The sequence below is a fragment of the Nylanderia fulva genome, unplaced genomic scaffold (genome assembly GCF_048542155.1).
Source record: "Nylanderia fulva isolate GAGA-0341 unplaced genomic scaffold, ASM4854215v1 Scaffold24, whole genome shotgun sequence".
Lineage (NCBI taxonomy): Eukaryota > Metazoa > Arthropoda > Insecta > Hymenoptera > Formicidae > Nylanderia > Nylanderia fulva.
The window spans coordinates 1,852,924-1,880,273 of NW_028190304.1; the positions used below are offsets into that span (position 1 = coordinate 1,852,924).

At 31.0% G+C, this 27,350-nt stretch overlaps 2 protein-coding genes across 2 annotated transcripts in view; one reads left to right on the plus strand and one right to left on the minus strand.

Moving 5' to 3' along the window:
• The window catches only part of LOC114934258 (uncharacterized), a 204,613-nt gene that overhangs the window by 23,466 nt on the left and 153,797 nt on the right, over positions 1-27,350 (minus strand). The gene's annotated exons all lie outside the window — the stretch shown is intronic.
• On the plus strand, positions 674-20,658 carry FucTA (glycoprotein 3-alpha-L-fucosyltransferase A). The gene is given in 9 exon segments (XM_029306923.2): positions 674-1,503; positions 7,902-8,146; positions 9,323-9,412; positions 10,686-10,874; positions 11,314-11,538; positions 11,678-11,717; positions 11,720-11,865; positions 12,972-13,207; positions 14,538-20,658. Coding segments are annotated over 9 exon segments (1,560 nt in total). The 5' UTR covers positions 674-1,469; the 3' UTR covers positions 14,893-20,658.

Below are 27,350 nucleotides of genomic sequence, written 5' to 3' on the forward strand. Positions count from 1 at the left end.
ATAATTATAAAAACTGAGAATTAACAACATTTGTGGTGCGTCATTTAATTAGCGATTTCAACATTGTTGCTTCACCGAGGTTTTCGATTTCGACGTAATCGCCGAGATTAGGTCGACGAAGAATGAACTATCGTGCTAATCATCGAAGTATGCGTGTATATGATAGCGATGTATATATTTTGATTTGTCGACAGAATGTGCTCGAGTTCTTCGTACGTTCTTGAGTCTGATCGACGCATTTGTGATCTACGATTCTAGATCGATCGCCGTGCGAAATTACGATATTAAACGTTGTAAAAAATGTGTATTACATAAAAATATATATAAAATTACATAAAGAATAAATGTAAAATTACACCATAAATAATGAAAATGTATACATTTTCACTAATTATCGTGTAATTTTACATTTATTCTTAATAAATGTAAAATTACACCATAAATAATGAAAATGTATACATTTTCACTAATTATCGTGTAATTTCACATTTAACAATAACAAATAATAATTATTATTATTTTACAGTGTACCACCGCGATAAGAGTCAAAATTTCATATATAAAATTAATAGAAAAAAATTAGTGGAGATATTTTTCGATTAATCAAACTGACAAGAGTGCGAAATTACGGTATTAAACGTTGTAAAAAATGTATATTACATAAAAATATATATAAAATTACATAAATAATAAATGTAAAATTACAACAAATAATGAAAATGTATACATTTTCACTAATTATCTTCACTAAATTTTCACTAATAATTGCTATTATTTATGTAATTTTACATATTTTTTACAGTGTACCACCGCGATAAGAGAGTCGAAATTTCATATAAAATTAATGGAAAAAATTAGTGGAGATATTTCTCGATTGATCAAACTGACAAGTGTGCGACATTTGAAAAATTATTACACGCGGCTCGTGCAAGATTCATCGCGATATTGAACATCATAAAAAAGAGAAATATTACTATGAATGGAAAACGCGATATCGAGATAGTTCAAAATGAAATTCATACCGCTATTTAAGTGATTCGTCATACTTTAGATTTACAGCTCGATTTCGAGAAGGGCAATTTAATATCTTGAAGAAGAAGTACATAATATAATATTAAAGATGTAATCGATATTTTTTTTTCTTATACGGAATATGTATATTATATGTTAGAGAGGTAAGTGATAAGATAGAGAGATAATAAGAGCTCGACAGCTCGCCGATAGACGCAGTAGTACTCGAACCGTTCGCCAGTACACAAGTTTGCGGCAACATTAGCGCAGAATTTAACACCGGCGTGCGAAAAGAACGTGACCAGAAAAATCCTGATATCTGGACACGCGGAATCTTCGGCTTCGCGTGAAGCAGATGGGCACTTCATTTTAAACGGATTTATATCACGAAGTTTGACGTGAAAAGTTGAACGCGTTAACTGAAGAAAAAAAAAGATTTCGCGAGAGAAAGTGTCACCATGTTTGAGAAACTTGGCAGACGAAATTCTGCAGGTAATTCCCGAAATTCCTGGTCGCCTCTGCGCGTAAACAAATTTGTGGTGCAAAGTCGATCAATTTTTATGAGTTAAAGTGCAATGTGAATATTTAAAGATTGAATTGCGAACGTAATTTTCATGTGGAAAAGAGCGAGTTTAATGTGATAAAATATAGTTCCCAATGGAGAGAGAAAGAGATAAAGAGAGGGAAAGAATGTACAAGTTTACATTATTTATGCTTTTGATTCGGTGAAGTCGAATCCTCTTGAGAATTACAAAAACATCCAACCAATCATTCATCTCGCGTAGATGTACTGGCTTTTATTAACATTATTTTAATTAATGTTGAATTAGTTTAATTAATTTTAACGATGTTTGTTACGAGAATTCTACCGAATATCGAATTCGTATCATATTTCTTGTTTATGAACACGACAATTATCTCTTCGTTAATATTCCTCAAATTGTAAAAGTCTAGCAAATTAAAAAAAAAAAAAAAAGAAAAATCTGAAATTGGCAATGACAATCTTATTAGCTCTACTATAAATTAAAACACTACATGGAGAGAATTTCCTTTTAGAATTTACTCTGAAAATCGTGGGATAATATGGTGATACTGGAAGAATTTTATAAGAGTTCTCTGATTAATATTTAGCACAATAAAAATATAAATTAGATTAAATATTAAATTTAAAAAATAGTAAATTTTATACTGTGTACATACTAAAATTAACCGAACATATTATGTATCTTATTGTGCACAGAGAGAATTTTCTCTTAGAATTTACTCTGAAAATCATAGTAATCTAAGACAATATAATACTGAAAAAATTTTATAAGAGTTTCTCTAATTAATATTTACCACAATAAAAATATTAATATCTATCATAATAAGATATAAAATATGTTCGATTAATTTTACTATGTACATATTAATATTTTTTATTGTAGTAAACATTAATCAGAGAAACTCTAAGATTCTTCCAATATCATATTTTCCCACGATTACCATGATTTTCAAGCAAAATTCTAAGAGAAAATTCTAAATATCGTGGTAAATCAGAAAAACTCTAAATAAAACTTCCAATATACCATATTGTCTCACGATGATTTTCAGGGTAAATTCTAAGAGAAAATTCTCTCTATGTGTACTGACAAAATAGGGAAACCGACGTATATGTAAAATATAAAATAAAAGACTACATATACTATATATATATATATATATATATATATATATATATATATATATATGGGCTAAAACTTTTCACTCAAGCTAGGCAGGTATACATATGTAACGCTCGGCGTTCTGGTGAACGTGAACTTTATCTCGCGGTTCAAAGGTATAGAGGCATGAAAGCGTGTCGCAACGCGGAGATCCAGGTTCACCTTTTCACGAGCAGCCGCCCGGCAGGATGATTCGTTCGAACTATCGAGCGACTAAGCGTGAGACAGTTCTCTCAAGGAACATCTTCTAGGATGTCCTTCATTTTCCGAAACATTTCGCGCCTCGTGGCTGTCGGGCGCGAACTTACGCGAGTGTTTGTAAGTGTAAACGGCTGTCCGAATATACAAGGTGTTTCAGGAGGAACGATCAAGTATTCTAGGACATGGTTACACTGAGCAAAAATTTTGTTCATTCTTATAAGTATTTATTTCAATACTGTCAAATAAAACATTTATTTGAAATTATAATATTTATTTTGATATGACAAATATTTATTTGATATAAGAAAACAAATAAATATTTATTTGTTTCAAATTAATGATTCAGTTGACAGTATGGAACTAAATATTTGTTAATTTGACATATTTATATAAACGTATGTCTTATTCTGCATTATTATAAAGATTATATAAAGAGACAATGTGTTAAAAAGTAAGTGAAAAAAATTAGTGACGTCAGTTTGCCACTTGGAAAATGTTATGAAACAATTACATTAAATTGTCGCTTTTTGTTATTACGATGACGAATTTAAATATTAAGTCACATTTGATAAGTCATGTGTTAGTTTGAAATTTTTAGTCTTTGGTGTAACTAAAATGCCTCGTATCATTTATACCAAAATTGTTATTAATTGATGTTATTAGTTATTAATTATTATTAATTATTCAAATTTATTATAAGCTGTGAAATTTAATGTAATTGAATTTGATTCTATTAAGATTGAACACGCTGTATTTTTATAATCGTTCGGAATAAGACACATGTTTATATATATTTTCTTGCTTAAAATTATAGGTAGGTACAATTATGTCATATAGAATGCTGATCATTTCTGCTGAAACACCTTGTAGACACTCGTATGTGTACTTGGTATACACAAAGTACACATTGAATGCTGTAACCTTTCACATTCGCGTAACCGCGAACGTTGCTCTTGCAAATTTAGATGGATGAAGAAGACTAAACCTGGAGTAAACGAGGACTAAATGATGTTGTTAAAGTGCGCGAATCAAATTGCAGAGCTACATTTCATCGCGTTATTTAAATGAACTAGAACAAAATCAATAAATAGAGGAAGGAAAAGAAAGATAATTATAAATAATGTGGAATATAGAATTATATATGAGAAGTGCTAATAAAAGATATTATAATGTCAATCGTAACGTACACGTGGCTCAGAAGGGTGTGATGTGTGATATGAAAAAGGTATGATATTTTAAAAAGATACATACATAGAGAGAATTTTCTCTTAGAATTTATCCTGAAATCGTGGGACAATATGGTTTTGGAAGAGTTTTATAAAAGTTTGTATGACTTTATGAAATAAAAGTATTAATTACAAGGTAATATTATAAACGACCCAATTGTCAAAAAATAATCTTTATTCTGATAATGTCACATAGACGATGTTTCGATCCTTGGTTTAGGTCCTCTTTAAGTCTTAAAATAATGAATTTAAAACATGTTAAACTTAAAATTAATATTCGCAAATTAAAGACAAATAAATCGCAACGTACCTCAAATATCATTTGAAAAATCAGACTTATGATGTTAAGACATCTCATAAAACATTGTTTTATTACGTCTAATAAAATGTCTAATAAAACGTTGTTGACAAGTCCGGTGACATGACAGATAATGAGGAAGAAAGCGGTATCAAACGACTTTAATAATATTGTCCACAGATAGAATTTAAATATTTTTGTATCTCTTTGTAAATTGATCGTGTTATTGTTTTTTTAATAAAAAACATTTCAAAGATTTTTCTCTTTCTCTTATGTTTTTCACAGTACAAAATTTTAAAACGTTGTTTTATTAGACATCATAAAAATTTTGTACTGTGAAAAACATAAGAGAAAGAGAGAAATCCTTCAAATGGTTTTTATAAAAAAAAAACAATAACACGATCAATTTACAAAAAGATATGGAAAATTTAAATCTAATCTGTGGATAATATTTTAAACGTAGTTTGATACCGCTCCCTTCTCATTATCTGCCATGTCATTAGGCTTATCAACAACGTTTTATTAGACATCTTAATATCATAAGTCTGATTTTTCATATATTTGAAGTACGTTGCGATTTATTTGTCTTCAATTTGCGAATATTAATTTTAAGTTTAATTTGTTTTAAATTCATTATTTTAAGACTTGAAAAGGATCTAAACCAAGGGTCGAAACGTCGTCTGACATCATCAGAATAAAGATTATTTTTTGACATTTGGGTCGTTTTTAATATTACCTTGTAATTTTATTTCACTGTCGATATACGGAAATTATTTTTAAAAAATAATATATGTTATATGATATAAAATATGTTTTATTTAAATTTATTATGTACATATTAATATTTGTTATTGCGGTAAATATTTATCAGATACTCTTATAAAATTCTTCTAATTATAAATTTTAAGAGAAAATTCTCTCCGTGTGTATAATAATTATTTTCTCATAAAAAAATATTTACAAACACAGCTTTTTGGACGTTCATTCTAAATATCATAATTTGTAATAAATATATGTATACATCCGAAGAATAATATTTGAACAATAATGAGGATTAGGCGAAATCATATTTCATCAAATGTTTTGTAGGTAGAAAAACTTGTTAAACAATCGAGATATTAAAAAACTAAAGCTCTGACGTAAAATGGAGCTTAGGAAACATCGCATACAATAATTTGTAATCCGTAATCTGCAAAATGCCATGATAATATCTAATAATTGCGCATTTAGTGGCAATATTGACGCACGTAATTTTGATCAATTTTCCTCACACGAAACTATATATATAATGCAGATGTCAGATTATTCGCGTGCAAATATATTATATATGGTATTTCGATCGAATATATATTTTGTTCAAATGTAGGTATTATTGATTCGGATATAAATCAATGTTTGCGTGTCACATCAATTATACGACGTGCAACGATGCAGTTAGATGGCGAACGATATATCTTGCGATGTAATTAATTTAATGATATCGAGCTCTTCCAGCAGAATTCTTCCGATATAACGAATGAATCTGACGAGAGGGAGTTATGTCGATAGATCGCAAGGACGTTTCCGCTTCGCGTGCGCAATTCACGGATCGTGTGTCTTTCTCATCGCGATATCTTTTCATTTCATCAAATGCCATCCAATTAAACGTAATGTAATCACTTTTTATATATTTTTTTTTTTTTGTAATACAAATTTCCGCTGATGATTTTCAGCATTAATTTCAAGCAGGAATTCTGACGTAATTTATCAAGTTACGCTGTTTCATTTCTTATTCTAACATACGTTAGAATAAGAAAATGCTTAAAAGCTCGTTTGACGACAATATAATTATGAATTATTTTAGTATAAAGAATTTTAAAAGTGATAATTATTATGTCACGTCATTACAAAATGTTGGCAAAGCGTTCCGGAAGTTGAGAAAGCAAGGTTAAGCAAATCTTATCAAACTCTTCACCAATGCTCTATTCAGATAACGTATCGTTTGTATAAATAACTTTTGATATGCATATTTATGTGAGTTTATGTAGATGTATAAATAAATTGTGTTATATGTAATTCGTCGAAAAAATCAACCATTAGTCGTTTCAAATTTTCTATTTTTTGTTATATTCAATAAAACACAATTCTAAATTTAAATCTCTTTAAAATTTTATATACCTATAATTGCTCTCTCTAACACTTAAAATAATTACATACAGATAAAATTCAAATATAACATTCATCTATAATATTCCAATAAAATACTTATATTTAACTTTTGACAACATATCTCTTTTCAATGGAATTTCCTCTAAATTTAAATTATGTCAGAATATTGTAAGGAGATAAGTAATGAGATAATGGCATAATTCATAATCTATATCTTATTCTAGACCACAAGAAATATGTAGGTTGAATAAATTCTCACGAAATTGGAACAGGTTATATCCTGAAACAAATATTCGATAAAATAAAATAAAATAAAATAACATTCTATATTCTTCTTATATATTTGCTATTCGTTACAAATTTTAATTGAAGTGAATATTTAAATGTCCATATATATTTTAATGCATTAATCGACTTTTTGTACGGTTCTTTTTTTACATAAAAAATTTAAATGTTTAATAAAAAAATATATATATTAAATTTATTATTAAATAATAAATTTAATATATATATATATATTTTTTTTTTTAAAAAGAACCGTACAAAAAATCGATTAATGCATTAAAATATATATTATATTAATGAACAGTGTTAATTCACAGGAAAGAGATTAAAATGTTTTGATGTCTGCAAAATATTATATATTTTCAATTAATGCTTTCGACATCTATCGTATCTGTATACCAATCGGTCTCTCATTAATTCCATCCAAGATGAAGCAGGTTTAGCTATATAAGTTCTATTTAATTGTTTGGACGCTGTAAATATTTGAGTCGACACCGAATCGCTGTTACAATATTGCCCACCACAGACTAAATTTTGTACTCTGGTATCCGAATAATTTAGGCCATCTTTAACAACAAAATACATCGGCGGTCCAATGGATAAATAATTATTCAAGAACTTGAAATACTTGAATACAAAACTGTCTTCGGGCATAGAGAGCTCTTGATCTAGGCCAATTTCGATGTGTGGTATTACAGCGATGCTGCTGCAGAGCCAACCAAAGAACACAATCATTACAGTCGCACGAACCCATTTTTGCAATAATAATGGAACATATGCAACTTCGAAAATTTTATACAATACTCCATCTACCACTTCTTCTCCATCATCACACTTGGAACGAATAAAGCAACATACATCCAGCCTGTTGTTCGCATGCCGAATTGTAGTCAAGTGCTAAGAGACTGACGAAACATGTAATTTGCAATATGAAATCCATCAATAAAGCCATTCCAGCATAAAGAGCAAACGCCTTCACAGCAGGCATATCAAAGTGGTCTCTCATTAATTATTCATTGTGTGTTATAGCGTTGCCGAATGTCGTGAGGCAAACTGGCGCATGGCTAGATAAAGGTCTCGTCCAGCTAGGGAAACCGGGCGGCATGGGTCTGCTGCCGCGTATCTCCCTAAAGAGATACTTTTTCTACGCGCTATGTCTGACTGGCTCGCTGCTTGTCCTACTGAATTCGCTGCAGGACGAGATATGGCACAGCATACGACCGCATCCCCCTGGTCAGCCGCAGTCCGTTCGAGCTGCCGGCGACGGGCTGAAGGTACGTTCGAGCACTCGTTATTCATTAATTAGGCACGCGGCGATCTGTGATATCGCGAGAGAGAGAAATCATTATTTTATTATCCGACCGTATGTGGTATACTTCCGCCGCGAGAGGAATTTATGTGTATATATTATTTTGTGCTCTCTGCGCACGGAGAATTTGCTTGGAATTTATTTCGAAAATCTTGATAATCATTGTGGGATAATTATGGTAGAATTTTGTAAGAATTCCTCTGAGAACAAATAAAAATATCAATATGTACATAGTAAAATTAATCGAACATGTTTTATATCTTATTGTGATAGATATTATTTTTTATTGTGGTAAATATTAAGCAGAGAAGCTCTTATTAAATAATTCCAATATTATTATATAATATTAATGTTAAATATATTAATATTAAAATATATCTTATAAAATAAAAAATATATATATAGATAAAAAATAAAAATATCAATATGTACATAATAAAATTAATCGAACATGTTTTATATCTTATTGTGATAAATATTGAACAAGAGAAGCTCTTATTAAATAATTCCAATATTATTATATAATATTAATGTTAAATATATTAATATTAAAATATATCTTATAAAATAAAAAAAATATATATATAGATAAAAACGAAAAATATCAATATGTGCATAATAAAATTAATGGAACATATTTTATACCTTATTGTGATAGATATTATTTTTGATTGTAGTAAATATTAAACAGAGAAGCTTTTATAAAATAATTCCAATATTATATTGTTCCACGATTATCATAATTTTCAGGGTAAATTCTAAGAAGAAATTTTCTCTGTGTAGTAGTTTGCTCGTTTAAGCGTTTATCTGCAGCGGCAATTATAATTGTATCAACAGATCGATATTATTCCGGGAAAGAGACGATAAGTCACACGTTATTAAATGTTATCGAAACGATTGATCAATAAATTAATTATGATATTGGATAGAAATGTGTTATATATAAAATAAATATGTTTCACTTATCGCTCGATAATAACGATGATGGTAAAAATGAATAAATGAATAAATTTTTCTTGAGATTAATTCTGCAAACTTGTAATTGAGATTATTGTTATCGCGAGATAGAGATCACGCGATAAAATGGCTACGCACACGAATTAAATCACAGATTAAGAAATAAAACAAATTTCGCTCGCAGATGAAACCCGATTGGCCTTCGAAATCGAAGAAGCCGACGATGCGAGTATTACGCACTCGGGAGCGAGTGAAGAAAAGACTTCCGTCCGAGGTACAGTCATTAAATTGTAGCGCGTTAATTAATCTTCAAATGACAAGAGTACACGGGAAAACATTTTAAAAATAGGATATCGATATTGACTTATCGTATTTTTTGCGAAAATGTATTAATCAAAATTTCCAAAAGATAAACAAAAATACTTAAATAATATTATATCTTTAATATATGTGTCACTTTTTCCGTGTGTCGTCTCGCTTGTTCTTGCGTCTTATAAAACATAGTGCGTACGTTTTCTTTACAAATTTAGTGGCTTCCTCTTTTTCGTCTGGCCATTTATAGCGCTAATATCATTGTTTATCATATATTTATCATATACTTATTGTACACCAAGTGTACAAAAATTTGCATATATTATATTTTCTACAGAATCCGACAAAAATTATTTGGAACCTTCCAATAGTTTGTTGAAAACTTATTTCGTTCAGTATTTCAATATTTGTGTAATTAAAAAGTTGTATAATTAGTTAATACTCGTAAAATAATGACAATAGAAACCTCGAATAAAAACTCATACTTGTAATAGATTATTCGTTAGTGTGGCTTAATAGTTTAGCTGCCTGCAGTATATTAATCTATTTTTTAATCATCCACATATATCAATTGTGAAAAAGCTGCCTCAACACTTTTTGTCACTTATAGCATCTTGTAGAAATTTATATGTCAAAATATATCAAAGTGAAAGATGCTTTTGTACTCACGCACGCACACTATATATCATATTTAGAGACAGTTAACACTTAATTAATCGCATGAATTTTTATGTTTGCTGATGAAAGTAACGTAAGAAATGTATATATTTAAAACTTATTCAAATTAATTAAATAAATTAAATTAATTAAAATATATAATCTATGTGATTATGATATGTAATCTTTGTGTAAATTAATTAAATTAAATTTTACAAAAATATAGTGTGTATAAAAAATTCTTTAAATAAGTTGCACGCGATTATTTAAACATTGTATTATAGATAACAAAAATTATAATGTATAAATTAGATCACATTTGCAATTATATCATTAATATCATATTTCTTCACTGTAAAATTTTTGAATATTGTTGCAATATTGTTGCTAAAATTCTCCAGCTTAAGAGCAAAAGATGATAGTGTCGCTCTCTCGGTAGTAATTTTCTTAGTAGCAGAGAATGATAATGCACTACGAAGATTATCTTTTCCAATCTTTACATAAGCTAGAAAGATTGGAGAAGATAATCTTGCGATCTTTAAATATATATACGCATAATATTTCTTTTTCATTCAAAGGCATTGAATGTAAATGGATCCATCAGTTTGGTCGAAAACTCAATAGACTTGGATCCAACGCGAAGGCCTTGGTACATGAAAGGAGGGACCAGAAGGCCTTTTCCGGCAAGAAAAGCTCGCAATACTGGCCGAAGATTAGCTCAATTGTGGCCAGAGGAAAATGCTTACGATGATCGTGTGACGAATCAGGTAATTATCGCAATTAGGAGTTCAGAATGTAGATAGAATTTCGTTGAAACATTTTACATTATATAGATTGATAATTACGAGAAATAGAATCATACATTTTTGAATATCTCTGTTAAAGATCCCAAAAGATGTAAGAAACAAAATTTAAATGACTCTCTAAAATGCGAACAATATGAATATTTTTTAATCAATGTCATTAATATTTTTTAGATGTAATTTTATAATATATATATATATTTTTTTCATTTTTTGCATATTATAATTAACGTCAAGAGTTTAATCGTATTATGATATTGAAATGTTTGTATCGTCGAATTTAACAAAGATATTTAAATATTCTATTTAATTATTTATTTTTTTGACAAGTTTCGCAGATTTGTTTAAAACCTAAAGTTCTCGAAAAAAATACATATATTAATGTCTTTGAATATTTTTGCAGTTGATGTTTGTGCCACCCGATTACAACAGAACAGGCAGCGAGCATCCGCTGAAGAAGATAATGATTCCTCACGGAATGGCCGAAGCCAAAGTCGGTCCTGACATTTTCTTCCAGCAACGCTGCCCGGTAAATACCTGCACAATCGTCCGTGATAATCCGGACAGCGCCGATCTCATTCTATTTAAGGATTACATCACGCACGTGGGACGAAGATCTAATAATCAGGTATCGATTTTTGTCGCTCGAGAGAAAATGTCACTTTCGCTTCGTTCCGGATCGATCCCATCGTAAAGTCGTAATTTCACGCGTATCACGTGTCAAGATTCATGTTTTTGACAAATAAAAATTCTGCGATTTTTGGCAGGTGTGGATGCTGTATTTTTTAGAATGTCCTTATCACACGCAAGCGTCAAAAATGCCCTTATCAATTGGACCGCCACGTATCGACGTGACAGCGACATAGTGGCACCTTATGAGAGGTGGCAGTATTATGATTCCAGTATCACACAAATTCCACAAACGTTTAATTATGCAGCGAACAAAACGAAAAAGGTAAGACAATTCATTTAGTTAATTGAGAGGATATTTATAAATACAATTCAATTGTCTGCGAATTTAAATAATTTCTCATTGTCAGTGACATATAGCATTTTTCTATTTTTGTAGAATAAGCGTATTAATAAACGACGAAATATTTTATAAATAGAAATCAAAATTCGTGCAATTTTCATGTATTTAACTTTATTTTCATTATTTATAACCTAGAGCGAAATTAATTTGCTAAAAAGATAAGTACTAACATACATGTTACTCTTCAATCAATCTAAAATCGAAAATATATTCAATATATCATTTTATATATTTTTATATTATTTTATTTTTGGTCTTTAACTCTTAGCTGAAATTCAATTTTATTTATTTATGAACTAAAACGAGACCAAATCGACTAATAAAAAGAAAGGTACTAAAATATACATGTATACTATTTGTAGTCTTCAACGTTTAACTGCACATTTAAACTAAAAATGTATACTGATATTAGAAACTGTCTTTCTATCAATTATATCAGTTTGAATAATATTATTTATTGGAATTTATTTCTTTTTTGGGAAAATTCAGATTCGAAGAATTTGTCTTCAAAATCAATAACTGTATTAATTCTCTATTAAAAATACAAACATAGATATATAAAGTTAAATACAATATAAAATTATTTTAGTTTTAATTATTTAATTTATATATTTTAGTTTTAAATAGATATTGAATAAAAATTGTAATTATAATTAAATAAAATTATAATTAAATAAAAATTTTCTTGAGAAAGATAAAGACGCGGAAGAGGTAGGCAAAAATTGTTGAGACCTTCTCTTTATAGATCCTATTAATATTTTCTCTACACAGAGAGAATTTTCTCTTAGAATTTCCCCAGAAAATCATGGCATTTAAAAATATTATAAAAATATTAATCAGAGAAACTCTTATAAGATTCTTCCAATACCATATTGTCGCATGATTTTCAGGGTAAATTCTAAGAGAAAATTCTCTCCGTGTACTTTCTCGGCTCGTATACTATGTATAATATGTTATTCTCGCTCTCGCGAGGTAAACACTATTTGCATGTGATATATTCGTTCTTTTCTGCATCGCTGTTTAATCAGGTCGCCTGGTTCGTTTCCAACTGCCATCCCCGAAATCAGCGCATGCATTATGCCAGGGAACTCTCGAAATACATCCAGGTAGACATTTACGGAGCGTGCGGCAGTCTACGCTGTCCGCGGTCGCAGTCGCAAACCTGCTTCGACATGCTCGACGAGGATTATAAATTCTATCTCGCGTTCGAGAACTCCAACTGCAAGGACTACATCACGGAGAAGTTCTTCGTCAACGGACTCGGGTACGTCTAGAGCGGTGTTTTGGTTTGTTCGTTGCTCTTCCTCTCTCGATTTCTCGATCAATTTTCAGTCGCAACTTGGCCGACCGAATGCTCGATCATTTCACCCAGACGTCAGTGACCTTTGCCAACTTCTGCGACATCGCGTGTTTCTCGAATAAGGTGGTCGCGTGCCAAGTCGCGTTACCTAATCTACTCGCATAACGGATAGAAACAAACAAACAATTTTTCATTCTTTAAAAACAAAAATAAGTTTTTGATGTTTTAATTTTTTTAGAGATTTTGTTTTTAAAATTGGTAGGTTTGCGCTTTGTTTCTATTAATGTACTTTAATCGCGGAAAAGCATTTATTATTCTGTTCGACCAAGAAAAAGAAAAGGGTGCGTAAAAATTATGTTTCATAAAACGGGATGGTGTTTAGGATCTCTCGTAAAGTTGGATTCGACCATGAATCTTTTTATTGGCTATACAGATTGAACAATCCTTTTCCACAATTAAACTACTAATAATAAAACGAATTGTGAACGCTATATAATTTGACAAAAATGTAATTTTTTAACTTTGTTTTTTTTTTACCTGAAATTATAACGCTCCCTCGTTTGTTAATATTAATACTTTATTTGTGGAAAAGGATTTATCAATCTGTCTAGTCAATCAAAATATTGGTATTTGAACTCATATAAATTTAAGTGCCAATATTTCTATTAATAAATCTTTTTCCGTAATTAGGTATTAATACAGGGTGTCCAGACTTTTCCCTGATTTTTTCAGATTTTCCAAGACCAGAAATTAATTTTTTCCCTGGCTTTTCAGTATTATTTTTTCCAAATATATCATTTGCATATATCTATATGATTAATCAATTAAATGTTAAATCATGAAATCCTTGAGATATTTTTGTTTCAACAATGAAAAGGTTCGAAAGTTAAAAAAACAAAAATCTTATTCAATTATACAATCTGCATTACGATAATCGAAACAAACGTGTCAATTTAATATAAACTATTTAAATAATCACCTTTTTTATTTATATTATATCAAATTTAAAATATAAATTATAAATTAACGAACACGCTGTAGATGAATCGGTTTTTAACCCAGAAAATTAGCGTGCTGGAAAAGTTTATATTTATTTAATAAAAAAATTTCAAATTATTGAGACAAATGTAGAATAATGTGAAAAAATCCGGATATATAAAATGCAATCCCTGCAATAAAAAGCTTCATGGTCGAATCCAATTTCGCGCAGAGAGTTAGGATCCCCTTAAGCCTGACCCTAAGATGACGAGGCTTTTCTCTCGCGGATGAAATGATGACAATTGTTTTTTTCCAGGCACAACGTGTTGCCCATCGTGATGGGCGCCCACCCCACGGATTACGCGCGCAGCGCTCCCTATCGTTCCTACATCCACGTGGACGAGTTCCAGTCGCCGAAGGAGCTCGCCGAGTACCTGCACCGGTTGGACCGCGACGACGAGCTGTACAACTCGTACTTCCGCTGGAAGGGCACCGGTGAGTTCATCAACACGTACTTCTGGTGCCGGGTCTGCGCGATGCTGCACGATCACGACCGGGCGCCCAAGTATTACAAGGACGTGAACGAGTGGTGGCGAGGCGATGGTGTCTGCACGACCAATTCCTGGCGCGAGCAGGACCTCACGCGTTCGCAGAGCCAGCCGAACACCTGAGAAGCAGGCGGCTCGCACCGGGGATAAAGGATCAAGAGGCTCTTCCGGCGGTTGCGAGGGAGTGTCCGCCCGACACACGTTGCTCAATATTCTACAAACGATTTTTCCGATTCTTCCAAAGTGTAAAGAGACAAACGACGCCGAGATAAGGTCGGGAGCGAACGTTGAACGGACACCTCGTTTTATCGCGCGTCCTAAGAAAAAGGTATCGAAGAAGATTCTTCTTCGTCGGGAGATACTTTGCGCAGAGAAGCGATATACGACGCAAAGTGAGTTTTCGCTTCTTTTTTTTTATCGAGACGCGCCAGGAAATTCTTTTTGCAAATCAGCATCGCGTTAGGGGTGTTTTTTTGTCAGAGGGCAGTTTACGTGCCTAATTGTCGAATCTTCCAAAATAATGTTTCTATACGGTTTTTTTTTTTTTTTTTTCAAATAATAAATTACGAGAGATAATTTCGAAATAGCCATGACAAGGCTGGTGAGGTCGCTTGATATTTTATGATTGTATGAGGACAAGAATTTGGGATGCTCGTAAACGTTTGAGAAGCTTGTTGAGTGTAGAGGAGAATTGTGCGACACATATTGTGAGAATAAAGCGCGATTTGTTATTTAGGAGAACTCGATTCTAGCCGCTCTCGTTCAAGTATTTGATTTGCAAAATTTCGTTTCGATACATTGAAAGACGTATCCGATTAAAATTAAAATCACCTTTGCTATTTAAATACAGGATGAGGATATACAATATGAAATTACATAGAATTATCGCAAATAATTTCCCAACTATATATATTTTAAAAGACCAAATAATCGATTACTTCGATATTAATCGGTATCAAAAATTAAAGAAATCTAAAATTAAGTTTCACAAATAAAATTTAGTTTTGATTAGGTTCACCTCGCGTGCGATGAAAGTTTTAATTAAACTAAATTATATGAACATGTGAGACGTATAAATATTTAAATCCTTACAAAAAATTTACTAATAAATGAAAACTAATCACAAATTCACCATAAAAGTCTATATAGTTGGGAGAACAATCGATGGATCTAAAACGAAAAATTGCAATTCGATAATTGAGAGAGCTGCGTGTGATTTGTGTATAATTTAAAACAAATTAGCGGCGATTACATTCGTATATGCAAATCATGCATTTTGATGGTTTTTCAAGCAAAAGAAAATGGTTTTAAAAAGTAAACTCACAAACTTTGATCGCGCGTAGAGGAGGAAAAGCTCGTAATCGCTTTTTGTCGAGAATGACAATTACTGTTCAGTATTTAATATTATTATGGTTCCCTCTTGTGAGAATTTTACAAGAGAATTTTATCGTTGTGTTGTAGATGGCAGAAAAAATTCATGTGCATTCAGATTGCATTACGTGTAAAAAAAAATTTCTAGCAAAACCTTACTTTTCCGACAATAATCATATATTTCCTGCATATATGCTCACATCTGCATGTATGTATATGACAATGGAAGAATTGAAAATGAAGATCGAATGGACACACATTTTTGAATGCGAGAGAACGTTAATTAGCAGTACAAATAATTTATTGCATTTATACTTTTACCGAAAGAATGTACGTTATTTATTTCGCGAAACCAAGATGCATTTTCTTCTATTGTAAAACGGCGTAGCATTTATCGACGTAAATAACGTTGCTCATAAGCTCGTAAGATATTTCAAAGAGCTTCTATCCCACAAATTCTCGAGTGCACACGAATTTTGTTATTTAACATCGCATTTCTCATCGCGAAGGGTTTTCATGGATAATCTAGTCAGGAAAAAAGCTCACTGGAGGAGTATTTTCGAATAATTTATGGTAATAGTATTATATACGCAGTGCGAGAAAGTACCTGTTTGAATATAATTCCTACATACTATATTTTTCTTTCAATTGAATTAATCTTGACTTTAATTAATTAGCAAGGCATTGTCGACGTAATCATATTCACTCCGTGGCTAGTGCGTCAATTCGAAAAACGACTTCCGCTTTGAACACTAGTCTAGCTCAAACGTAGCTCAAACTTGAACTTTCGGACTTTGGTCCGAAGAAAAAAAAAAAGACAGAGAAAAGACAAAACGGAGCGAAAAAAAAGATAATGAGAAAAAAACGCACGAAATATACATATATGTAAAAATCACAATTAAGTCGCCACGAGGCAGATTTAATCATCGCACTCGAACGGTTCCTACATTATAAATTATTCATAGTGCGCACAAGCAGCAACTAGACGTTTAGATAAATAACTTTAATTAAATAATTAGTTGAACGATCGTACAATTTAACACTGAGAAGATGTTCATGTAGCTTGAGTATAATAACTCGAATAATCTTGATTTCTTCTTCACCGTGTCGAAGTAATATTTATTTATTTATTTATTACAGATCCGTGTATTTGATATTATTTTAGATCGATCATTAATTTTCACACTAATCGATACTTTAATGAAAATTAATTAAATCGATTTAATATAAGATTCGCATTCGAAGAAGCATTTACATCTGATATTAATTATGTAAACATTATTAAATTAATAAATATTTATTAATTAATTTCAATACTGCCTAATCAATCATTCACTTGAAACAAATAAATATTTATGTGAAGAAAAAATATTTATGTGTTGTGAAAAGAATTTTCTTATATCAAATAAATATTTTTCACATCAAATCAATATATTATTAGTTTCAAATAAATGATTTATCAGGCAATATTGAAATAAATATTTATTCGAATTCAATAAATCTGATTTCTCAGTAGAAATCAACAATTTCTTATTTATCTGACAAAAATTTGAATATTTTTATTAAGTTTGAGATTAAGATGTTAATTTATGTAACAATGAGGATATTCAGATTTTCAATTGTTCAGTTCGTTAATGATTGGTGCTGCTTGTAACGATTGGTGCTGTACGACGTATATAAATAATAAATATATATATATATTATATATACGGCGACAACGACGAACTTTTGATTTTCGAACGGCCAGCATAGTACCGAATAAGTATTGAAATTTAGATACTTAGGTAAAAGTGGAAAGGGCGCGAGAGAATAACGCTCGATGTCGAGATATATATATATATTCGTAGCGAAATATGTGATAATTAAATGTCTTTGAGCATACCGTAATGTTAGAGTCCCTTGATGTGTGCGTATATTAATTACGTACGACGTCTATTTTTTAGCGACCTCGATCGATATTTTTGCCCGCCCTAAATGCAGTAATAAATATGAGATGTCACTAACACTTACTCTCTCGATAATTGCCCGTTGTCAATCTAAATAGCACAATGATTTGTAAATAATAGTATGTACGAGAACATTATGATACCCCTATGTATGTAAAGAAGAAAGAAAAACGCCACACCGCATGTAACGTTGAATAAGTATGTCGATCGTGGTAGATGATAAGGCTACGCGACACAGTATTTGCTTCGAAACATCAAATCGATTCAAGTAATCGTTATATAAGAAATTTCGATTTCGATAGGGAAAGTCATGTAATACAATTCAACAAGAATGAACAATCAACTTTTTACCATTTCTTTCATGTTTAATACGATGTTTATACCGCAGAAATCACGTTACAGTTTTAAGAAATTGGAGATTTCAATTATAAAAAAACCTTTTACCATTCTTTATCTCCAACTTTTATTATACTTTAAATTATGTGATGTATATATATATGACAAAATGTATTTTTCGTTTAAAATTGAATGTGAATATTGTTAAAATTTTCTAAAAAATATTTTCTAAAAATTCAAATTAATAAAATTCTCGTGATTCACTAAGTCTTTATGTACTATATCGCAAGAAAATTATTTAATTCTACGATCCTCTTTACATTGGAGCTGTTATTGTATTCGAAATTTTTAACATCGCACGTTATGTCATCTTTATTTCGTAAAGATTTCTTACAATTTTTGAATAAATGTAAAATTAAAAGATATTTGATAGATCTGTGATCTTATTTATAGTGATAATTTATAATTTTCTTATAATAGACGCAATAAGTTTAATGAAAAAAATCTTATAACATTAAAAAATATTTAATATTATAAATATTAAGATTATAAATTTTAAAAGTATTTAATTAATAAAAACTTATTAATTTTAAAATTTAATCTTTTTAAAATCCAAACATTCTGATGCAATCTATTTAGAATTTCAATAGAATAAAACTTGTAGTAATGCTATATGTATCTGTAATATATAAAGTCATTAAAATTACCTTTTTTACAATTCTATTCTGAAATTATTTAAAACTGTGATGCGAGAGAATATTTTGCAAGCTGAAATTGTGTTCAATATAAAAAAAACTACAGAATTTAATTGCTCTCTATCTTGGATTTAGGGAAAAAAAAAAGTTAATTTTTGTCGAACCGTATATATCGTTCTATGTAACTCATTTCGAAATCCAAGTCATTACTCGGCTCATAATGTCGGAAAGATCAATATTGAACTCGGAGTGTGCATTCAGTGCACACATGTTTAATGCATATATTGACCCGACTTTATGTGCCAATTTCGAAATCATAGTTTTAGGTGGAACGATTGAACCGAATTCACACGTACTGATATCGAAATCAGTTGTTTCGATGTAGCGATTGTTTGGATCGATTTCACGATTGGCGATTTCGGATTCAAATACTATTTCGCACGCACCCTTAGTTCATATAGATAATTGCATTCGAATCAGTACTGAAAATTTGTAGATAAAACAACCGCGACGGAAAGAAAGAAGAACCCCAATACAGCACACCAGTTTGCAGCAATATTGCAATAACATTGCAATATTGTACATTGCATAGCAATATTGCAGAAATATTATATAGGTATGAATTTGCAATATAATTGAAACAACGTTGCAGCAACATTTCAGAAACATTATGAAAATAAAATTCACGCAAAAAATATTAGGTACAGACCATTCAGTCCGCTCATGTATTTGGTACATTTCCAATAATCCAATAGTAATATTACATATATATTTTCTTGCATTATTGCTGCAATGTTATAGAACAATGTTTCTGAAATTTTACCATTGCTGCAACCTTGCAGCAAGATTGCTGCAACATTTCACAATGTTTATGCAATGTTGTAATATTGCAACGAAATGTTGCCACAATGCTGCTGCAATCTTGTTGTGCTGTATGGGACGTGGCTCGTTCGGGCGAAAGCGCGCTTATTATTTTTTTGTCGAGCGAAACCTGCGCTCAGCGAGTTACGACTAGTGCCATAATGTCGTAAGAAATCGTGAAGATTAATCAAAAATTGTGTCATGTCGTCTTAACCAGTTCACGCGCACATCATTTCTCTGCATTTAAACGCGACGGATGTTTCACACAGAGATTACTCGAATAATTTTAGATATGCATTCGCGCATAATAATCATGATACAAAATTATTTTCAAGTATTCTCTTAATTATAATTTGTAATTTTTTGTTTTTCGAAGAAAAAGAATGTGTCAAAACTTTAATTGTCTAATTTTCAAAACTTTAATGTGTCTAATTTTTTGTGTACGGTCTTATTTTATTATAATAATGGATCGTAGCGACTGATATTTGAAGAATTGTTTGTTTCTTTTTTTTTTTTTGAAATAACTTAACATGTTTTACGTGATTTTTAAGCATTTTAAATTTAATGTGGTCTATTGAGCGCAGCAATTACAATATATAAGTTCCATATGTTCGTATACAATTGTATCAATGTTGATGCGCGTTCCTGACCTAAGGAATAAAAACGAACGATATTCTTAACTCTATTCTCTTTTTTAATTTTCCACCCTTCCTTTCAGGTACAAAGATAATGAGAAATTTCTTGATTTATTTTAAGATTTGCAAAGCTGCGATATATAAAATATACATTATTGTTATCCCTGTTGTGAACATTTTTTAGACAATAAATTACAATGTTATAACATCATTGAAAAATAAGTACGGAGAAGAATAAAAAAAAATATTTGATAAAAGGGTTCTATCATTCATTATTACATTAAAATATTTATATTACGTAAAGGAAAATAAGGCATAAATGTTACTTTCCTGTGCCGACTTTCTTGCCAAGAATTTAATATCCTGTAAAATGTTTTTCTATTGTTATACTAATATGATTATAATACATGAGTTTCAAATTTATTGTCCATCATTTTTAATGCAAAAAAATTATAACAAAATATATATATATATATATATATATATATATTTGATGTAATTATAGTTTCCGTTTTGCTGTGATTTATTGTTCAAATATAGATTTTATCAATTTTATTGAAAATTTAAATATCGTTTATGTAAATATTTCTCCCTTTTGACAAAGAATTTATTTATAAAAATAAAAGATAAGTAAATCGTGCGGATACAGAAACGATTTTCATGGTGAGAAATCCACGGATTTGTAAGTAGATGTCGCTTTGTGTATGAAATAGCCAGAGGAAAGTATTCTTAGAAGTTAAAAATAAAAGCCATATAAAAGGGAAATGAAGTTTGACAGATGCAGCGATATATATATATTTAGGTAGCATGTCGATTATATGTCTACTATCTTATATACAAGCATATGCATTAGTATACAAACTTCAAAGGATGGAACTGCATTTTGCGTGTATATAGAGCATGTCGAAAGAGAAGTAAATATATCTTAATAAATCCATATCTTAAATCTCACTTTCGCGAAGTCATTCACGTCGTTAAATATATTTTAATTTAATAAAAAAAATATTTGCTTGGATATTTAATAACAAAGTATGTAATATTTATCCAAATACTTAGTAGACTTTGTGCAGACATGAGGAGATAAAGTGTCCTGATTGTGACGAAATAAATGGAAACTTAAACATCCCGTATATATCACATATGTACATATATCACATATGTAAAGACATATGTTTACCTATCGTTATATAGGTCAGTTCAGGTCGTCGAATTTTGAAGCGATTCGCAGGAGGATCTCTCTGCGAGTGTTTTCGCAGTGAATAATCTTCTTCGATTATTTACCACGTGTAATAGAGAAATCCATTACGTCTTTTCGTGAATTATCTCGAATATAAAAATATCTATTAAAGTCAAATTAATAGAATCACCAGCGAAAATTTACAAAATCTTTTTTTTTGTCTTTAATTAATTGTCTAAATATTCAACGAGAATAAATTTCTTCAACATTTAATTACCAAAATGTAAGCATTTAGTGTAAAGTTATTTTGCTCGCGAGTAAATTTATTGGGACGCAAATGTAAAAAAAAAAAAAAGAAAAGTGTGCGAGTTAACGCACTGAAATACGCGAATATATTACAGACCATTTATGTCCAAAAGAGAGAAAGGAGATAAAAAGCGTAATGCTGTGCATGTTATTCTAGTAACCGGAAAAGCGTTCAGCCACGCGTTTATACGTAGCTATATGTGCGGAAAAGCATATATCCTGCTGCTAATGGCCAGTCGATTAAACTTTCTCGACGTCTGCTTTAATTTTTCACCCTGTCGTTTTTTTTTTCTTATAAAACTGCTCGGTAACTTCTGATCAAATTTACCGAACTGTTTTTCCGAAAATGTAAATTCATGTACAATTCTCCTCAAAAATCGATAATACAATTTAATAAAGAAAAATTGTGACGAGAATTTATATTTAACGTAAAAAATATGTAAACAATAAAAATCTCATCTTCTTGAATTCTTTTGTCATCATTTATTTTCACGAATTAATATTTTTTTATTTAATTGTATCTCAAAGTTGCATTTTACATTGTTTATTATTTTGTCTCCTTACTATTTATTGATTAAATTGTATTATAAACTTTGATACTGTCATTATTATCCTTATTTTATATATTTAATATATGAATATATTTCTAAATTAGAAGCCATTTCTAAATTAAGCATTATAATAGTGGTGTTACTATTATTATTATTTTATTAGTTGCATTCTAATTTTGTTTTATGGGAAAAGAATAACTTTTTGATTTAAAAATGTAAATACATATACATCGATGACGTAGAAAATCTTGTCTGGTAATAAATAATCAGTTTGATCAGTTTACACCGAGCAGAAAAATTTTTTACGATTCCCATCATGTTTTAAAACTTACGTCAGAATAAAAAAATATTTGCATGACGTAAATATATTCCAAAATAAGTTATACATTTAATGTTTCAAAATGTTCGATGAAAAAAGTTTTATATAAACATATACTCTTATTATTATAATTATATAGTAAACAAGAATGTGCTAGTTATTCTTTTCACCCTATTAATCTCAAAGAAGCGATAAAAATAAATATGAAATATTTCAGGTACGCGTGTTTAGCGCATATGTAATTAATACAATAATAAAAGAGGGAATAACAAATTGTCAATTTGTACGCATGACAGTCGATATCAGTATCAAAGCAATTACATCTGTTTGTATACAGTCATTTACATAATCGATTTCATTAGAGACGCAATAATTTAATTGAATGACAAAATTAATATGCGAATAAAACGCTAAATTACATTCAATTAGAATAATATCAGATTTTATGTGCTACGAATTTGATGAAATGCAACTATTTAAGTTTAAATATTAGAATTAATACGTTATACGTGTGGAAATTACTTTAAAATATTTTAATCAAAATATATACATAAATTTTTAAAGAAATATATATATATATATATATTTCTTTCTCTATTCATTTAAACGAAAAGACGACGAAAAGTTAAAATTGAAATTGCTAGCCGCAAAGTATGGTACGTAACAAAACCAAAACGCGACCAAAAGCGTCAAAGTTTCGGGAAAAAAAAATCGGCCAGCCTTTTGGGAACTTTTAATGGAACATCGGGGAATCGAACCGGAAGGGAAACTTCAGCAGTTTTGTGCAAAAACTGTCGTCGTGGAGGAAAGTCGAGGACAATTACGATGTCTCCTTGGGAATAGAGCTCAATTTCTACCAATTGCTAACGATGTGACAGATTTACAATGTCTCCAGGATCATAAGATCGATTTTTATCTGGGTTATAAGACAGCGAATTATTTTTCCATTTCTCGAACGAGCGAATCTCGTAAGTCTCAAGCATTGTTTGATGTCGAAAATTAAAGAAATAATCGATCTTATAAAAAGTCGCTCGTTTTTATTCTTATCTCTCTTAACGAAACAGGAGAGAAAGTTTAAATATAAGTACAATTTAAAGTTGGTAAATAAAGAAAGTTAAATAAGGCAATATCCTAAAAATCCTGAAATTCCTTAGTACACTGAAAAAAGTTTGTCAACTCGACTAAACCTTTCAATTGAATTATTATGTCAATTTAACATATTTAAAATATTTAAATTAAATCTAACACAAACCATAATTTAGTCAAAAGGTTTGGTCAAGTTAACAAATTCTTTTTCAGGGTATGTTTTTCAGACCTTTTCGAAGGAAATTTATAAATATAATTTGTAACAGCTCTTTAAAAATTAATATACATATAAAAAAAGGCAGTAAGAGCTAATTAAGTTTTTTTATTAATATTTATTTGTGGAAAAAAAATGTTTAATAACATAAAATATTAGACAAAAAAGTTCGCTTTTTTGTCTAATATTTTAAATTATTAAAATCTTTTTTTCCACAAATAAATATTAATAAAAGAACTTAATTAGCTCTTAGTTGCCTTTTATATGTATATAGAAATTTATAAACATTTTAAAATACTCGTCACAATATCTATAACTTCTAAGCAAACCCTGAGAGAACCCTCGTGAAGCTTCGCGTTTGGGGTCGAGAATATAAAAGGAAATAAAAAAAGTTTGCACCGACGAGCATCTGCGGCAAATTAGACGGTGCTGTCAGAAGGATCAAATCTTTTCCAAGGAAAAACCTTCATTAAGGGAGGTCAGAGAGAGAGAGAGAGAGAGAAAGAGATAAGTTGATGGGACGTGTGACTTGCATACCACAAAACTTAATGCCAATTTAATACGTATATCTGGTCGATCGCAACAAAAGCGCGACCGAGCTATTTTTTCCCCTCTTTTTTTTGCTCACACGATTTATCACGGCTGAGCTGCTCCTCGTCGTTGTTGTTGTTGTCGGACGGTCTCGATGGACGCGTACAACGGTCAAGAGGGATGGGGGATGGCTCTATCTAATAATAAATAAATAATGCGCCACGCGCTATCCGGGACGCGGCAAATCGGATCAACGAACGGCCGGATGACTCCCTTTTCGCGACGAAACCGATAATAAAAGGCTACGATGGGCAAATAGAGGCAGATGATCACACTTTTTTCTCTTCTTTTTTTCATTAGAGAGGAAAAACATTTTATAAAAAAAAAATGTTGCCAGAGAGTGGAGGAAGAGCGCGCATGGTGGATCTAGGATCCTCTAAAGAGGCCTCTTCACAGAAGCGTTTCACGCCCGGCGAGTTCATCGCCGGGCTTCATCATCCTGCGGATCGATCCGCGTGTACGCTCGATCGCGTCTACGGCAAGTCGAGCCTCCCCTTGTTTACACCCTGCCACCCTTCTGCTCCCACGAACGGGTGAAAAAAAAAAAAGCGCGCGATGCGCTTTAAAGATAAAATTATCTCTCCCGTATTGCGCCGCAGCTTGGCACCGGCCGAGCGGAATAAACATGTCTTCAAACGTGGGTATTATTTTCCAGATATTTTTATGCAAACGTGGGACGAAGGAGAGAGAAAATCCTTAGTTAGGCAAGCCGGTAATTGAAAAAAATTCGGGAACTTTGAATTTTTGTTCGTCCTGAATTACGGTATGAGTGGGTGAAAAATCATTCCTCATCATTGGAATGGGTTTTCGCTTTTTTCGATTTATCTCGAAAATTATGCGAGATATTGAACAATGTTTTGGACGAAAGTTTTATGGCGAAAAGATCTTTATTTGATTATGTTGTTTGAGAAAATAATTTTGAAAATTATGGGTCTTTTCACCATAAAACATTTTTTAACGTCTCAAATAATTTTGGAGATATATTGAGAAAGGCAAAAAAGCCATTCGAAGGGTGGTTTTAGACTGTAATTCCGAATTTTTTTCAATTTCCAAGATGCCCAACTCCCCTTGTCAGATAAATGTGCGTGTCTTTCGAAATTTCAATGGTAAAAAAAAGGAAAGACAAATAGTATTTCGTAAAATATTTAGAGTATCGCGACAATCATCATATTTTGCGACGTCGCCCTTTTGTGGAAATTTCAAATATGTTCGGGGAGAAAAATTGTGCAAGAAGCGTAAAGATAAAAGGAAGCCCCTGCAGGGCAAAAACGAAATATGCAGAGAGAAATATTGTAGGGATTAATTATCGGTTCGCGTTGTTTTCCTCCCGTTGTTCACTTCGCGCTCTTTTGTTTCCTGCACGGTAAACTTCTGCATTATATCACGTGGCGAATCGATCCGTTCATCCATCCATCCATCCATCTAATCGCGTTCCAGAAACGCCCTACTTCTCTCCCGGTCTTTGTCTAACCCAGAGGATCCTCCTCGAGTTTCTCCACCTCTGTTATTCCGTTAAAAACTTTCCTTCTTCCGCACCCTCAGCAACGACCCTCCTCGGACCAAGAAAGATCAAGCTAGAAAGTTTCAGGTACACCACGAGATTTCACGTACCGTTTTCCTTCGCTTCTACCCTTTTTGCTTCTGCTCTTTCGCGTCCCCGATTCGAAATTAGCAGTCGTAAGAATTACACCTAATGTGTGTACTGCATCACGGACTTTATATATATACAGGGTGTCCGGTAACTAACGGAGCAATGATTAAGGGCGGATTCTCTGGCCAATTTGGAGACGATTTTTCCTTAGCAAAAATGTTGAGAAGTCAATAATTTTCGAGTTATGAGCGATTGTAAAAAATGGGATTTTTGACAACTAGACGATTTGGAGTTAAAAGTCTAACATAATTACATTCAATTTAAAAATTTTAATTCGCTCGTGTATTGTATAAAACAACAAATGTATTCACAAAAGGCCAACTTATCGAGCAATATTTAAGATGTATCCAATTAAAATTTATTTCATAAACAATATATTGAAATTACAAAAAATATTATATATGGAAGGTTTTTTGTAATTTCAATATATTGCTCGATAAGTTGGCCTTTTGTGAATACATTTGTTGTTTTATATAATTACATTCTTCAGGTAATTTCAGGTAGAGTTTACTATAATAAAATTTTAATTCGAGGCTTAGTTATAAAAAGATACATAATGACAAATATTGGAAAGTTGTAAAAAATGATGACCTTTTTCGCTGAGGAAAAATCGTTCCCAAATTGACCAAAGAATCCATTTGTAATCGTTAGTTACCGGACACCCTGTATATATATCTGGTAAAGGAACTGCCGCTGATTGAACCGAGTTTATTGGCAACGAGAAATACGCGCATCTCGGCCTTTCCTTACGTTCTCCTCTGGACTTTCCTCCATTTACTTTTCACTTTACGCCCTTCCATTCATTCGTCCGTCGACACGAAAAAGTTCTCCACTATTTCGGT